This window comes from Rhea pennata, chromosome 8 (genome assembly GCF_028389875.1).
Source record: "Rhea pennata isolate bPtePen1 chromosome 8, bPtePen1.pri, whole genome shotgun sequence".
Lineage (NCBI taxonomy): Eukaryota > Metazoa > Chordata > Aves > Rheiformes > Rheidae > Rhea > Rhea pennata.
Genome location: NC_084670.1, coordinates 1,530,389 through 1,547,352, shown reverse-complemented (window position 1 = coordinate 1,547,352; position 16,964 = coordinate 1,530,389). Strand labels below are relative to the sequence as shown.

At 37.4% G+C, this 16,964-nt stretch overlaps 2 protein-coding genes across 2 annotated transcripts in view; both read left to right on the top strand.

Moving 5' to 3' along the window:
• Window positions 1–16,964, top strand: part of SRSF11 (serine and arginine rich splicing factor 11) — a 235,526-nt gene that overhangs the window by 123,488 nt on the left and 95,074 nt on the right. The window lies entirely within an intron of this gene.
• LRRC7 (leucine rich repeat containing 7) overlaps window positions 1–16,964 on the top strand; it is a 98,737-nt gene that overhangs the window by 40,304 nt on the left and 41,469 nt on the right. Inside the window, exons 10-12 of the mRNA XM_062581560.1 lie at window positions 4,131–4,260; window positions 4,627–4,742; window positions 16,708–16,777. Coding sequence (XP_062437544.1) covers window positions 4,131–4,260; window positions 4,627–4,742; window positions 16,708–16,777 — 316 coding nt within the window. The remainder of the gene's footprint in view (window positions 1–4,130; window positions 4,261–4,626; window positions 4,743–16,707; window positions 16,778–16,964) is intronic.

The following is a 16,964-nucleotide window of genomic DNA, read 5'->3' as shown; positions in this document are numbered from 1 at the left end:
TAAGTACAGTGAGGTCTCTAGAACAGCAATACTCTAACTTGCCTAGCCAGCACTTTATTACTCCTGCACCCATTTTTTTAGTATTGTTTTCAGTAATAATTTAACTTTTGATACGAGATTCAGAAAGAAAAAAGTAAATTAGTGAACTATTACATTTGTAGCAATTGACAGCTCAGTTAGGGCTTACTGTGTGACTATTACTGTGTCTTCAGACACGTGTTTTTCATGGGGTATATCAAGAAATGGTTGTATGAATCACAAAAGGAGAAAATCATGTAAATATTCTATACAGTAATACATTGTTACAGGCAATGAAAGCTCATAACACTCAAAAGTGTATTGGATGTTATCCAGAATGGCTGATATAATAACCAGTATTATCTTTAATAATTTGAGGAGGTTCGTTTTTAAAAATCCTGTCACAAGGATGCTTTCTTATGGATTGAATTGTTCAGATTAAAAGGATTTCCTCTCTCTTTTTGCCTAGTGTATTTTCTGTATTATTTGTCATGGATCCTTAATTAGATTTCAGGAGATGGATACTTCTGCTCCAAGAAGTGTATTTGCAGAACAGTAGGCTGATCACCTAATATTATCATACTATTTTTGAATGATTGATTGTGCTTTTTAAATGAAGTACTTCCATTTAATGAGGACGGTGTCTCCCACATCAAAATGAACTTCCTTTCTCTGACTCATCCGTTTGAATAGTTTCGTACTGGGTCTTGTTCTCCAAAATGATAGTCGTAGTACCCACTATATAGTATATTATTGTAACACAAAAATTGGCAATGTGGAGGAGGGAACTCTCCCTCCAGGGACCAATTTCACAGTGAGACACAGCACACTTTTACACTGAGTCAACATTGCTAACAGTAAGCAGTCACCTTCATTTTTGGCAGTTTTGTTCAAAAGGCAATCTTTTAAATGGCATTTAAAGTTTGACCCTGCTGGATACTCTGTACAGTAGCCCCACTTTAGTAAAACATTTAACTATGTGTTTATCTTTAACCCCTTTGGATAATACCAGTGAATTCCTATTCGTTAAGTGCTTTACCAAGCTGGACACAAAGTCTGGAAATTGCATCCCTAGGACTTGAGTGAATGCCCGCACTCACACTTTGTGGGTAGGAAAGTCATGAGAAGAATTTGTGTATCTGATTCTTGTCTGCCTTTGTTTGCTCAGTTAGGGAGAAGGAACTGAATTTAGCCCAAAAGAGTAGGGTTAATGACACTTTAGCTAAATGAGTCTGATTGGAATTCTAGTTGTTATTGTCAACTTACTGTTCATCCACAATCCATTGTCAGGGAAAAATCAGTTTGTCAAGGACAGAGTTATTTAACCCTGGTAGTTACAGAGCTAAAATTTAGTTTCGCAGGGAATTTGTTGTTTTTTACTGTGGCCATCTTCACTTATTTGCTGATGATGCCACCAAGAAGAAGAGAAGCTGACAATGTGTATGCAGACAATACCTTTCAAATAAAATTCTGTTGTGAAAAGTCAAGCCACAAAAACTTCCACAGTTACGGTTCAGAGGATCAGACTTTCAGGTTTCAATTGGAAGCCTTGCTGTTCTAAATCAGCTTATCTGTTTTCAAGCTTTTGGTGATTGTGTTATCATCAGCAAAAGGAAGAATCTATGCCTCTTGCAATTTAATAAGTTTTCAAGCTGGGCTTCCCTCTGTCAAGGTCTCTACCTCTTTCCATTAGCACATACTTTGTACAAGGTAGATAAACACGTCTGAATTTTGCCTTTACAAAAATTGTTTTGTTTCTACTTTGAAATTGTGATAGGTACAAAACTTATATTAAAAAAATAAACAAAAACTAAATCCCAAACTTGGCAAAGCTTTTGGCTAATTTCCAGGCATCTCTGTCATTAATCTCTGTATGACTCACTTTTCAGCGTATTGAAATACAGCAATTATAGGAAAGTTCTGAGAATTCCATGGTAAGAGTATCTATTTCTGGCTTCACATTTCATAGACCTTGAAGACCGAAAGACCTTTTTGATTAAGAAACTGAGATAAAAACAGTTAAGTAAATTAAACATATAATGAAAGTCCGTTCCTGCAGCCATGGTTCACATAAATACAGAGGAGCAAGGTTTGTAGGAGAGGTAGTACTTTTTATTGGATCAACCAACACATTTGGAAAAAAAGATGAGCTTTTAGGCAGGTAGTCCCTGTAGCAGTGGACAGGAAGATGACATACATCAGGGAAGGAATAATTGCTTGCCATTTAGCTTTATTAATTAGAGCACTTGAGAGAAAAAAGTAGCATGTGTGGAGCAAAAAATGGGCAGCACAAGCAGGGAATGATGACAATTGCAATGGGCCACAAAACTTTTACTCAGTGATTTGGATAAGCAGTACAGTGTTAATAATTTTTTATATCTAGACACTTTTTTAAGGTAATCAGTAGAGGTTGGAGACTAAATAATTTCACTGCAAAACATTCTTTCACTGCTAACTGTAATTTTCCGTTATTGGCTGTCAGTGCGTACTCCTGGTGAGCAGTGGTTGTGTGATTTCACCCCTGCATTCCTGAAGGGCAGGTGTAAAGTGAGACATGTTCTGGTTAGGTTGAACATATTTGGAATATGTGGATTTTAATCTGTTAAAAGGAGTAGATAAAGCATAAGTGCCAATAGATTTTTACTTACTTGTCGTTCAAGGTCTAGTTCTGTCTGATGTTGGAGGGTCTGTAGTAGGTTGTTTTTAATGATGATTTGGCTGATGTTGGAATATTTGACAAGCAGAACGGGGAAAAGCAAACACTCAGTGAGGGTTGTGTGGCTGGCTGAAGTGCAGAAACATGCTTTTGAAGGGCGTCGTCGTTCAGGAACAGTGGTGGGTGGGCAAGTTGAACAGTGACGACTGTCAGTGCTCTGGATTTTGTTAGTTCTCTTGTCCTTTCCTTGGCTTTTATTCTGCATAGGTGCCAGCTGCTGTTAGAGAAGGAGGCTTTGCTGATGTGGGCCCTTTTCTTTCAGGATTCCATACAAAACCTCTGACTCATTTTATTACCTTTTTATTAATAATATGATGTAGGAATATGCAGGATGCCAATCTCACGCATTAGAAAGGAATGCTTTCTGTGTGTATACTGCCCTTTTTGTAGTACTGAGAGTTGTGGCTCATCTAAACTTCAGTTTGATGGAGGAATTCCTATCAGCTTTCCCTATTTCATCCTTGTTCCTAAAAACCAGATTGCATGGAAGAAATGTCCATCTCTTTTTTTAGTGATTTGACAGAATAGGAGAATATACGAAAAAGAATGCAAGCAGCAATGGAGATTATTTCATTGTTTGTAAAAGGAGAACTTGACTTACTAATACAGTAGTGCACACCAAGTTACTATGCACAGCTCCACTTATCAGGCAATTTTAAATCAGTGACTTGGCAAAAAACATTTAGTGAGCTAAGTGGTATGATCGAATGCTGAGAAGATGAGTTATTTTGGTTTGCTCTGTTTCAGTCTTTGCCATACAGATGCCCTTTCAAGATGGTCTTTTAGCAGGTTCTTTCACTGTATGAAAGATAAGCACATTTACAAAAAATGAGTCTTCTGTTTTGTTAGCTGACTATAGCAGACTGAAATTACTATGCTGAGTTTGAACGCAAATTTCCTCTTCTTTCATTTCTGATCTTTTTAGAAATTATGTCAAGTGCATCAGTTCAAATACATCTTGAGGCATTTTCTACTTTTGTTTTCTTTGCTCTCACCAGTAGTATTTCCTTACCTGTTGTCTGTCTTTGTATGTTAAGATTGCAAACTTTCTGGATCAGGGACTGTGTTATTTGGTTTTATATGAATTGCCCTGATCACTGTCCGTTTTCTTGGGATACTTTCTTACAACAAATAATAAGAATGATAATTTGGGAAACTAACTAACTTGATCTTTCTTAAGCTGCCTTGCCAGATAAGATTGATTAACAGTGGTCCTAATAGTTAATAAAAACATATCATTATTGACTCCTCCTGTGGGAGTCTATAATACCTGTTCCTTCTTCAGGGCATAATGTCTGTAGTAATGTGATGCTTTAAAATTTTCAAAGATTTTAGCTTGTTAATTTTTATTATATAACCTTTGTATAACATCTAACAAGTGTATTTACAATTTCAGTTTATCTCTATTAGAAGAATTTGACTGCAGCTGCAATGAGTTAGAGTCCTTACCTTCTACTATTGGCTACCTTCATAACCTGAGGACGTTAGCTGTGGATGAGAATTTCCTTCCTGAATTGCCCAGAGAAGTGAGAAGCTGATTCTGTTTCTAAATTACCAGTTGATATGTTTTGTGGTAGACCTAAGATTTCATCCCTACTCAAACAAAACAGCTGTTAAAGCAATTATTTCTGTCCGGTGTGGAAGACTAAATCTTTCGTATATATTCAGTAGTCTCATTTAAAGGTGACAGTATCACTCAGAAGAGTGATGCAAGTAACCCTAGTCATTTCCCTGGTGTTGTTGACAATGGCCTTGTTTTCTGACTTTGGATTCTGTACTTTGTTATTTAAGGCAAAGACACAATTTAGCCACCTTCTGACATAAGAAGTTAGTGATAGGAATCTTAATCAAAGTGAGTATCCTAACATCTTTGTTTTTTTTCATTCTCATAGATCGGAAGCTGTAAAAACGTAACAGTTATGTCTCTGCGCTCTAACAAGCTAGAATTTCTTCCTGATGAAATTGGTCAGATGCAGAAGCTGAGGGTGTTAAATCTGAGTGATAACAGGTATCGTTTACGTAATTTTCCTAATCCGTGTGAGAAGAAGTTGTTTACAAAATATTTAAACTGTTTTGTTTAGATATAAGTAAAACATATTTATGTAAAAATATATAATCCATAGTAATAGATTTATATTATTTAAACTATATCAAAGAGATTCTGAATGATTTTGTCTTTATATTCAACTGAAGTTAAAAGAAAAATTTCAATGATACCAAGATTTGGGTCTCAGTATATTTTCATAAATGAAAACCAATTTAGCTCTCATCTCTTCTTATTTCCACGCGAAAGTGTCACTGATATACATAAACACCTAACCTTAAAAATTGTGTGCAACTTTGTAATAATTTATGTTGTGTCTTCATCAAAAGATTGTGACAGACATCATTAAATGTTAAAAAAAAAAAAAAAAGACAGAAATAATTCTGTTCCCTTGAACAGGACCAAGGTTTTGTGATATCAGATTCTTCTGTTCTTATGCTTATGACTGTTCTTCTGAGAAGTTCTAGCATACTTAAAATGAGCCTCTCTTGATACCCATCCCTTGCTCCTACAGTCATCAGAAAAGACTGTCTTATCCTTGAAATTTATAGATGCATATGTTCCAAGAATATATTTATTTTAAATAGATCACAGAGATCCAAGTTTGCTCAATAGTATGACAAATGGTAGGTGAATACCATTTTGTTACCAGAAGTTATCATCTGTAATCAGTAAAAATCTGGGAAAGGACTTTGCACATCTGTGCCTGATTTACTGTGCACAGTTGTATTGTTGAAATTAAAGTTAACCGTAAAATATACAATGAAGTAATGTAGAAATGGCTGTAATATATTTGTTCAAAATTATTTACTTAATTCTGTTAGTTCATTTTCCTCGTTGAAATGGTGTATCATAAAATACATTAAGAGTGGACGAAAATGTAAGGTTAAAGTTAATCAGTTTGTGTTGGAACTATCCAAGTCCCAGATTCAAATTGTGCGTCTGCTGGCTTTGGGTTTCAGATTACAGTACTCTCCTAGAGGTCATCAGTGTCACCAAAGTAGGGTACATTTGTGCTTTTATCTGTACAGCTAGAGCCCGAAACTGCAACACTTTGAACTCTCAGGCTGGCATTCTTGCCAACAAAGGCCATCCAGCTTCCCTCTCCCTGGGAAAGGCCGTTTACTCTCCCTGTCTTCCCATAACCCATCCTGTACCAGGTGATTTTGTCCAGATGTACAGTGGTCTTGATTACATCAGCAATCCAGTAGAAAGCAGCCTTTTGGAAATCTGGTGAATTTTCAGATGGACAGTTCGGCTTATTCTGCAGAGACAGCTGTCATGGAGTATGGGGGAGGAGGAACAGAGCAAGCATAGGGAGGGGAAGCAACGAGACAGCACTGGCTTGCAGCTTGTCAGGGCCTAAGGCCCTGTGGCTGCAGGACCCATTCCCTGGCACATTAAACAAGTGTGAGTTGGATCACTGTGCCTGTAATCATGCCATGAGAGTGTTGAGGAAGCAGAAAATTAGTCCTTTTTCCCCCCCCCCCTTTCACCAAGTTAGTTTTCAGCCAGATCAGCTGCTGATTTCATCACATGATCACATGAGAGATTTCTGGTTACGTGAGTACTGTTGCTGGAGCAAGAGAGAGAGGAGGCAGTGGAGAGGATAAGAGTATGCAAGGCTTCCTGTTCTGACCAGGCTGATTTGACAGCCAACTGCCACCAAAACGGTAGTCCTACACCACCTCCTTTTTCCCCAGTTTCTCGGGAGAAGAGAAGATTGGGGTTTCCATTTTGGAGGAAGCTAACTATGGGACCAGCTTCCCCATGATGTGATATCCCTTGGAGAGGAGCATGCCACTGTCCTTTCCCTCTCCCCTTTGGTGCTGGCTAGTAACCCTACATCCTCCCTTACACTTACTCAGAGGCTCACTGGACAAGTCACTGGACTGATTTAACTCACTGAAATGGCAAAGAAGTGATTTTTCTTATTGCATTAGATTTCTGCCACTCTTCACATGTTGGATGAGCTCACAGTGAAGTCTGTCAAACACCAAAACCAGCCAAAGGTAAACAGTAGCTGTGCACCTAGGCAGGAAGGTATGAGGAAGACAAAAGAACAGGGCCTTTGCCTTTTGAGGTGGGAAGCCGTTCCCTCACGTCAGCCTGAACAACAGTATCTTATGAACAGTGCAGTTCCAGGGAAGAACAAGACACGTAATTCAGGCACTGTCAGATGTTCTCAAATCAGTACAGGTGGTGAACATGCCTTTAGACAACACCTCAAGCTCAACAAGTTGATCTGTCTGTTTACAGGCTGTCAGGTGTCTTAAAGTACAGATAAACAAATTGGTTTAGAGTTTATAATACCAAGTGACCAAAAATTAGCATAATGCTTTGCACACTTAGGCAGAAGTCAATAAAATTAACATCTTTATTACTAGAAAGCTAAAAAAAAAAAAAAATGCTGCTTTTTCTCTTTGAGCCAGATTCTGTTCTGAAACGACTGGACAATGGGTGTTGAGTCAGTTGAGTTGTAACCGGTGCAGAACTGGTGTGAAAGTACAGTCTAGACTTGGAGACCTAGACATTAGACCTTCAGCCCTTAGCTTGGTTGAATTGTCTCTTGTATTTTTCTGGGGAGTAATGTTAATTTTGCTCCTTTGTCATTATCAGTTTCAGCTGAGATTGAGTGTTGCCCTGCGGAGACATTGTGATAATGCTTTTGTTGTGGAAGTTGCACAACTTCCCACCTTAATGAAAATAAAAAGATTCAAGGTTTCAGCACTGAGGAGTTTGGGCAAATTTCAGATTACTATCTTAACGTTTGGATGTTCAACCAAAACCCAGACTTTTCCATTTTCCCATGTTAATATGCATATTAAAATTAAGATAACATCCATTCTTTCTTTGAATGAGTCCACATGTTTATGCTAGTAAGGAGTGCACTTGGGCTCTGCTTGTGACTAGGACCCTTTTCCTATCACTGTAGTAGTTTTGCCCCTTCACTCTTCCTGCTTGAGATACGGTAAAGGTAAAGCACACTTGCTTTTGTCCTGGATGTCTCTGAGCCTTTGGAAGAAAAGACATACACATACAAGCAGAGCAGAAAGGACATTCTGCAGCCATGCCTCACCCTACAAGGGAACTAGGTTCCTGAGTCCTAGCATGTGGGTTAGCCTTCTCTTCTATGATGAGAGCTGCTGAGACCTGGCCTCTCCAGCCTCACAGGAGGCTAGGGCAGATCTGCTCACACCAGGCATTGCTGATACAACCTTTTGGCCTGAAAGCTCCAACCTTTGTACAGATCTTCTGAAGAGGGACTTTCACTACCCATACTAATAAGGAACAGGGATGGGGTGTGCACATGGTTAGATATTCTTTCAGAATTTATCTGGTCAAGCAAATGGTAATCTTTTCTGATTTTTTCCGTTATGTTACCAGGGGATTTCATTTCCATTCTGGCAGCTATTCCATTGTTAACATATCTTGGCATGTTATCTTCCTTGCAGAGGGAACATACTCCCATTCTGTCATCATGACTGCTGACCCATGCTGCTGCTTATAAATGTATAGTTTTGCAAAGGAACATAGTCTTCCACTGGGAATATGTCCACTGAGAGTTCATCCATCTTTATTCCAGACTCAACAAATGCTCTAGTCTTTTAAGAACTCCCATGCTTTTCCAGGGACCTTTGTCTCTGCTACCGAGAGGGGGAATACCACTCTGATGCTCTGCTAATTCAAAGGTCTTTTACACATCCTGTATCTCAGCAGTTTCAGTTTTGTCGCCTCATGTACCAAGCACTGACAACACTGCGCTCAGTATAGATTGTTCTTTCATGCTTTTCATGAAGCATGTATCTGCTGGACTGGAAATGGCAGCCATGTGTGTATGCTGTGCAGCCTAGAAGCATAGCCTCCTTTACCTCCCGCCTAAGCATCACCTTGGGGGAAAAGTGGCATAACTGCCACCACAACAGAACACTGGAGCTCTCGGCATTGGGTGCAGGCAGACGTAGATATTAAATGCAAATTGTTTTATTGCTGCTTCCCCTCCTCCCATCCCTACATCTATTTTGAGGGTATTCTCATAAAATCTTATTTCATCTGAAGTCACCATGGTGCTTTCTCAAAACACCCCCGAGGCAGTGTAGGCAGGGCTGAAGGGCAGGATGCTCTACAGGACTAACATGTGAATGAGCAGAAGTAGATGGCATGCCATACTCCACCTTTGAAAGCTAAACGGCAAGTTCAAGTTCATCATCCAGTCCAGGTGAACATTGAGGTAATCACTCAGGAAGAGAACTGTTCTATAACTCCCAGATGCAGGATGCTTTCACATAGCAATGAGGACACCCCATCAACACTGCCTTTCATTCTTGGTTGGTCAGATCATCAGCAATCTGATAATCCACATCCTGTGCTTTGACCTGTCTGTAGTGCACAATATATTCACCAAGGTGTTATCAGTGGCCACAAGTCATTCATGTGGTTTGAGGAGCCTTCATTTTTTGTGTTGATGACTGGATAGTAAATAAAAAATCAAGGGACCAGAATTTTCCATTTGTGTAAATTACATTCCTCTCTTTGTAGGATACATATTTTTTAATCAATGTTCAAAGTTGAGCTTTATTCCCTGTTAGTCCATGGAATTTATAATGGCAGTAGAAGAAGTCCCATCAGTGAATACAGACCTAATATCAGAAATACTTGCCTTCATGGTTGCCCTGATCCAGTGAATGATACCTTGGGGTAGTCTGCCTCTACTCTTTTGCATGTCAGATTTCATTTCCAGTGCCTAGAGCTGTGTCTGTAAATGGTTTGCTTGTGTATCCAATAGCTCTTAGTAAATGGTTTGTCATTACCTTTATCCCAATGACTTTCTCTGCTAGTAATTGGACTATTCAAGTGTTTATTGAGAGATGCCCTTTTGCCACCAAGAATGTTCATTCTGGGTATGTTCCTCATGGTTTGGGGAGTACACTCTGGCTCAAGGCTGGTGGAGTGCAGAGATATTGGTGTACTTGCCTCAGCAGAGTGCATGGCACGCTTCTGGTATGCTTTCCAAATGGTCCTGCATACAAGGAGTGATGTGCAATTTAACTACAATGTACCGTATAAAGAGTAGAAGAGGAGTTCTTCCTGTCTTGCATTATCCAAAGCCTCTGGCTCTCGGTATTAATGCCAGAAACATACATGTCCTCTTGGATCAGATAATGAGAGATTTGGTCTTAAGTCCTCAAGAATTTCTTTCAGGACAGAGGCAAACCTGATATAGACCTCTTTGCTACTTGAGCTAACATGAGCCACAGATTTCTGTGCCATTTTCCTCAAGGTGGTTGGTATCTGGAATCACTCTCCGATGCATTTTTAATACTATGATTTCAGTTACTGCATGCTTTTCCCTTTTGTTCAATTTCTTCTGAAGGTATTCAGCCCTGTCAGATGGACCTTTCTGGTCCTAATTGACCTGGCATGACAGAGTCTCTTTTGGTCCCAGGATTTTCTCCAAATATTCATGTTAGAATTCTTTTTTAACCAGAGAATTAGAGTCCTGCTATTCTTTCCCATAACTTACTCTTTAGGACTTTATCTATACTTCTCATCTTCATTGGTGGGAGTCCTTTCTCCTTTTATCTTCACAGGTCAAAACCTTTTCAATCCTGTTACAGGTTCTTCATCCCTAGGAAAGCAGTATTGAGTTGTCTCTACACAGTCAAAGGCAATGGTGGGCTGACTTACTATCAGATTGCTAAGGTGGAGTCTTCTGTGATAGGTAGCGTGCATCTGGACCAGAGTTTAGGTGACTTCACCGTATGTACTGAGGAAAGTTTTAATTCCAGATACCTGCAATGCAGCAACCTGGAGCTTCATCCTTGCCTTCACTAGGCATGATTCTATATCCAGTTCTTCAAGAACCAATGCAGCATTTGATAAAGTAGTTCTGCAATTGCTGCTTGCACAAAAGGTTCCAAAGCCTCTGCCGCATAATGAATCACTGGGGGTAGCTGCTTGGAGTCGCCTATTGTTAGAGTGCACATGGGATTCATTCAAAGAAAAAAGATGTCTTGCCAGTAACCGATGTTCTTCAAAATGTGTAGTCCACATATACATTTGTCTTCCATCTGCTTCTCCTCTCTCCTCAGAGTCCTTCCAGGTATGAGTCCTGTGATTGAGAGGTAGAATTATTAGAATATACATTTGGGCTACACTTCTCAAAGAGCATCGGTTACTGGTAAGTAACCTTTCTTTTAGTTTTAGTTGTTCTTAAGGAAGCTGTTCTTAAAGAGGAGCCATCACCTTTCTGTATTTTGTCTGCTTCTGTCTTGGGGTCCAAACTCAATTAGTGCTTTGAATTTCATCCATATATGTTAGATGAAAAAGGACCCTAAAATAATATGATCCATTCACAAAAAAAAAAAAAAAAAAAAAAAAAAAAGGAAAGGAAAAAAAAGACTGTTCCTTGATGTATCTTTTCTTTTTCTATTTAGTTACTTAGTTATACAATATTTCTCATTGTCAAAGAGTAAATTACTGGCTGTTTATATCTAAAAGTGTGTTTGGAAGCAGTACGTGAGTGGGTGAATACCAATCATATTCTTTTGAACTTTCACGCTGAAAACCCCACTATTATCAACTTTGCTGAAAGTAACCTTGGAAAATTGATACAAATACTAACTATCTAAGGGCTTGACTGGCTTGCTGCTGATATGGCTTGTTATGACTGACTTCTGGCAGTTTGCATGCTGCCTCTGCTTTAGGTGTTTGAGTTATTTGAGACTTCTTCCTGAATGTCACTCAAGCATGACAGATGTATTGATGAAGCTAGGAAGTATATCTTAGGTGGTTAGTAAGCTCCTCTTACATTATGTTATTGCATTTAATATTCAGTGGAAACTCTTGCCATGCTCTGAGATTGCTTACTTAAAGGATAACGAAAGCAAAACTTAGCAGAAGTATGTAGTAATTTATTTTACAAAACTATGAGAAAAACAGTTATTTTCAAGAAGGAAAAGTTGAAATTGTCTGTCAGTAGACTTACAATAGAAGTAAAGGCCACTTTCAACCCATAAGGCTCTCTAAAATATCAACATTTGATATTTTTATACTTAAACAATGTAATTGTATTTCTCTGTTTTTCTTATTTTTCATGAATAAGACTCAGTAGCTTACTCTTGAAGTACTTAGACTTTTAAGTACATAAATTATATGAACGATATAACCTAGAATAAAGGATGGAATAAATTATTCTAAAGTCTTCATTCCAGAATGGCATAACCTGCTGACATGTAACTTCTTCAAGGATGTGGAGTCATACAGTACTAACAGATGAAGGTTTAGGGATGTCGTTTCCAAAAGTGTGCTGCTGCTGTTTTGGTTTGTTTTTATTCATCTGAGGAACTGCAGGGGAAATTTATTTCTTTTTTCTCATAAGAAAATAGTTTTTGATTGAAAATTGAACACTGTAAAAAGAACACATCCATATCGTGCATTTCAGATTTATTTTCAAGTTAATATAAACACTTGTTTTGCTGAAAAATTGGTTGCTCCTCAAGGATTTAGCCTCTAATTAAAATATTAGAGTACTGTTTCGTGATTTGCTGAGAAAAAATATTTTTATTAATATATAAACATCTACATTTACCAATAATGTATGTGATTTTACATGTGTATATTATTTTAACCTAATCAATATGAAGACAGACTGTCTATATAGCACTAAGAAGTTTTTTAATTTGGTTATTACAAATTAGTTTATGAGATTAAAGAGACTTCAAATGGTAGTTATTACTGATTAAAAAATTGCATATGAATCAAACTGTTGCTCATGCAAGAAAGCATGTGCAACAGGTGGCTGCCACGTGTTAGAATTAGTAAAATTATTCTGAAGATTCAAAGATGTCATTTCCCCATAGAAGTCAAATCTTTGGTCTCTGTTTGGCTGGTGCCTGGAAAAATAAGTGCAGGAGCTATGGCTGTATTTCTATTAGTTATCTTCTCAGTCCTGACTGATGGATTGCAGTTGCTCTGGAAGCGTGAAGCAGCAGATTACAGTAGAGTAATGGCTTCATGTGAAGGTTATTTATTCAGCTGAGTAGATATCATCCATAGAAAGAATAAAATACTTGATACAGCATAATTTTCCTTTGAATTGTAATTTAATTTGGCCATTTCTTTAATTAACTGTCTTTGCACTGATTCAAGGTTCATCTAGTGTTGTGAATACATTTGCTGTTAAATTTATGAAAACAATTATGTGTGTAATTTTCCAAACTGCCTAATGAGATATTTCAGAGTTTAAGCATGAAAGAAAAGCTCTTTGTTGAATAGCACTTTCTTAAACTTTACATTTCTTTCTACTGATTTCTGATTATAATCATATACTACCTAAATGGAAACAGTGCAGATTAATCACTTTCTTATATTATTGAGGGGCAGAATACATATTTTCTGGTTCCTCCACAGAGGAGGAGGCCAGATTCTTAAATTGGGATTATAGAAGTTAGTTCTCTGAAATCAGCAGAACTATGCTGATTTATACCCAAAATTTCTCTCCCATAATCTGTAGAAAGTAATCAGCCTACACCTATATATAACGAATATCTGAGTTCCTTTGTAGCTGTAGTATAACCATATTTTGACTGATGAAGCTAGAAATATATTTATGTATTTACTTTTCATAGCTAAAATAATATAGTATACATAACAAGTTTCATGAGACTTGTTTTGGAAGTGGGTATAATGCAAAATAACTTGATAATTCAGTTGTTCAGAGAAGTACTTACATATGCATTAATTGCATACAACTAATTGTGTGCAATTTTAAAAACTCTTAAAACTTGCAGAAACAAATTGCAATTAAAAAATAAAGCTCAGTCTTAGTTGAAATTTTTCAAAAAAGAATAATGATTTTGGGTGCCTCATTCTTTCATCTCTAATATGAGATTCTTTCTTATTAAAAGTTCCTAAAATCAGTTCTTTTAAGATGTTTAAAGGTAGGTATCCAGGCTTATTGACAAAGAAGAATTAAAAATTAAGACTTCTGTGCTTTCTTTGGAAATGCAAATGGAAAGCCAGCCTTGAGATCCCCTGCTCCAGATCATTTCTGAAAACTATTTACCAGTTTTGTTTCTGCTTTTAACACACTTTTCAACTTGACTGAATTGTGTTCCTCACCAGTGACCCTCCAACTAGATCAGTTACCACCTTCTTGGTAAGGCTTCTTTGTCAAAGCTTTTGCCCACATATCTGCTGTTTTACAGAGTATCAGAAATGCAGGCATGCTAATAGGATGGGGACTTGGTAATATTGCAGTGCAGGATTAATGTAAGTTTGTTCATTGTTGCCAAATCTGCTTGGGAAGAAGTTTAGCACAGAGCGAGTCCACCTGATACACTGTTGGCAGATACGATGCACTTCTACCTCCACACTGAGGCAGCTCCATGTGGCTGTTTTTAATGGCATCAGTGAGCCCAAACTGGTAACCCCTGCTGAGCGTTTTCTGCAGCCCAGGAACTTCAGAAGTCTCATGAAACCAGTGGTTGCTCCATCATGTAGAGAAAAGTGACATTGGATGAGCTTGGGACACACCTACACTATTCTGCTTCCTTCTTAATGGCACAGAGCTTCTCAGCAAATCTAGGTGATTATTTACGATCCACAGGAGCAAGATGAAAGATCAGATTAAATTCATTAGTAAGTTGACTTACTGACATTAGGAAGGTGCACGTTCAGCACTTTCAAAATGCCTGAGGTCTGTCATTACAGACCTAAGGCCTGGTTTGCTGCACTATGGCTACCGTTCCTTTTGGTCTAGAGGGACTCATACGGTCTTCTGTGAGAGGACTGGTTGTTAATACATCTTCAGTAGAAATGCAGGAAAGTTCTCGAAAAATAAAAAATAATTCTTTCTACTAGAAACTGTTGTCTTTTAAGGATTACTTCTCATTCACACAACTCCAAACTCCACCTCCCAAGTTCACTGTCTTTCAGGCTGTGGGCTGGAGAAATGATAGAATATGGCTATATATTTCCTTTTATAAAGTCAAGAATCTGAATTCCAAGGAGGCTGTTACTGGAGCCTTTTCATTTTTTCACATTCACCCTATGCAGGTAAAGCTTTTCTGTGTAGTTTTGAAACTCATGCTTCAGGTACTAAATCCTGTAGGGTAATGAAGTAAAAGCATCTCTTGAAGAGCAGAAGTTCTCTTTTTATACAGAAAGAAAGCTCTGAATAGAACGTGAACACTAGCTAAGGATTCTTATGTTAACTATTAAAGCTTAAATTTGTTACCTTAGTTTATGAGTCACAAACTGCACTATTCCAGAGACAAGTACTAATTTACGTTATTAAAAGAAAATGCTATAGTATCCATTTTATGACAAGTTAGTAATGAAAACTAGACTTTATCTAGTTTAGGCACGCTTTCCTTTTTCTGGCATTAATTATAGATTTAAACACATGCACGCGCACACACATATAAAAATGTTCTCATCTGTACAGGCATTTAATTGGAGATTAGCACACTATATATGTGTATTTAATCATGGCAATTGATTTCATTTTCACAGATAAGTCATCTTTAATATCAAATATTCTTGTTACAACTACAGTCTTTAAAATGTATTACTTGCAGTAAGTATACAGTGCTTTCTGAAATAGCGTGATTTTTAACAGTAATAATGTTGAGGTAAAAATACATCTGAAGCAATTCCACAATGAATGCACTTTCAAAGTGTTGCATGCGACCATGGTACAAAAGCTTGTGAGAGCCTTATCTCCCAGAAATATGCATAGATATTTAGTGTGGAGAAGACTGTAGGAATATTGTTGTTCATTTATTGATAAAGGGGCAAAGAATTCTCCCAATTTTGTCATTTAGGTGGAGTATCTGACAGCATATTACCTGTCTTTATCTGAGATGGGAACCAATGTATCTTTAAGAGCTTTTTGCCGTGGTATGGGATTGTGCAGCTCTCTCAGAAAAAGGTTTTTCCTTTTTTCTATTTAGCTTTTATCTTTGTAGATAGTCCTTTGGTTGATCCCTTCTGTTCTACAGCACTGCAGCTCCTTAACCGTGTGTAACACAAAGATGAGGGAACATTGCTGTTACCAGACCAGCCCTCTGCATTTTTGTACAAATTGCAAAGTAAAACAATATGTTTTGTAAGAGTGCCTAAGAAATCAGTTCCTGAGGGTTGAGCTGCCTCAAGTATCTGGTCATCTTTTCTGCTTTCAGATCCTTTAAACCACCTGATTTATGCAGCCTGAGAAAGTTGACTTTGAGGAAATGTGCTCACATATATAATTAATTGCTAATTATTTTTACTCTTTTATTTAATTTGTCATGTAGGTTCACCATGAATATTTATATTATTTTATTTTTTTCCCCTAAACATTTATGAAAAAATGAAATTTGAATTATCTTAGAGTATTTTCTGTTTCTATTTAATTTCAAATGAAATAAAATAGAAGTGTTTATGTTAGCAATTGCCTTTAACTTCAAGTGCTGTCCAAGGAATACTGGGTGGAATTCTGGCTATGTTGAAATCATAAGGACTCCACTGTGGGTCTCATGGGACCAAGATCTCTCCTGTTCTCTGTGTTATAAGCTGTATAATTAGTCACTTGCTCTTTAGTAGTACTGTCACAAAGCCAGATATTTGAAAAAAATGTGTTGGTGGACAACAGACTCATTAACCCTCAGATTTTTATATTAAAACCAAGGCAAAGCATCAATAGCTTCTTTGAACCTTTAGGGAATGACATCAATATTTTTAGGTTCCGAATGGCACTTTTAATGTGGAAGCATTTTAAGGGAATGTCCTTAATAAAATGTTAATTTTTAATAAAAAGTGGCAGAAAATAATAATGCAAAAGGATACCAATTTCGGTAGAATCATGTCAAAACATGCTGCATACAAATCTTTGAAAGACTCTACTGTGGAAAGATTCATGTCACTCCAATATTATTATTTACAGATTGAAGAATTTACCATTCACCTTTACAAAACTTAAAGAGCTTGCAGCTTTATGGCTTTCTGACAACCAGGTAATGACTTTTAATACTTATATTAGTTTAGTAAAGTCCAAGAGGTGTTAGTAAGGGGCATAAACAAAACCTACCATTTAGTGCATGACTGTAGTAGTAAGTAAGAAGCATTTAGTCCTAGGCCATTTTATTAGTTGCATATCAAGGTGTAGATTCTTCTGACTGTCATTTATTCGCTGGGAAAGCT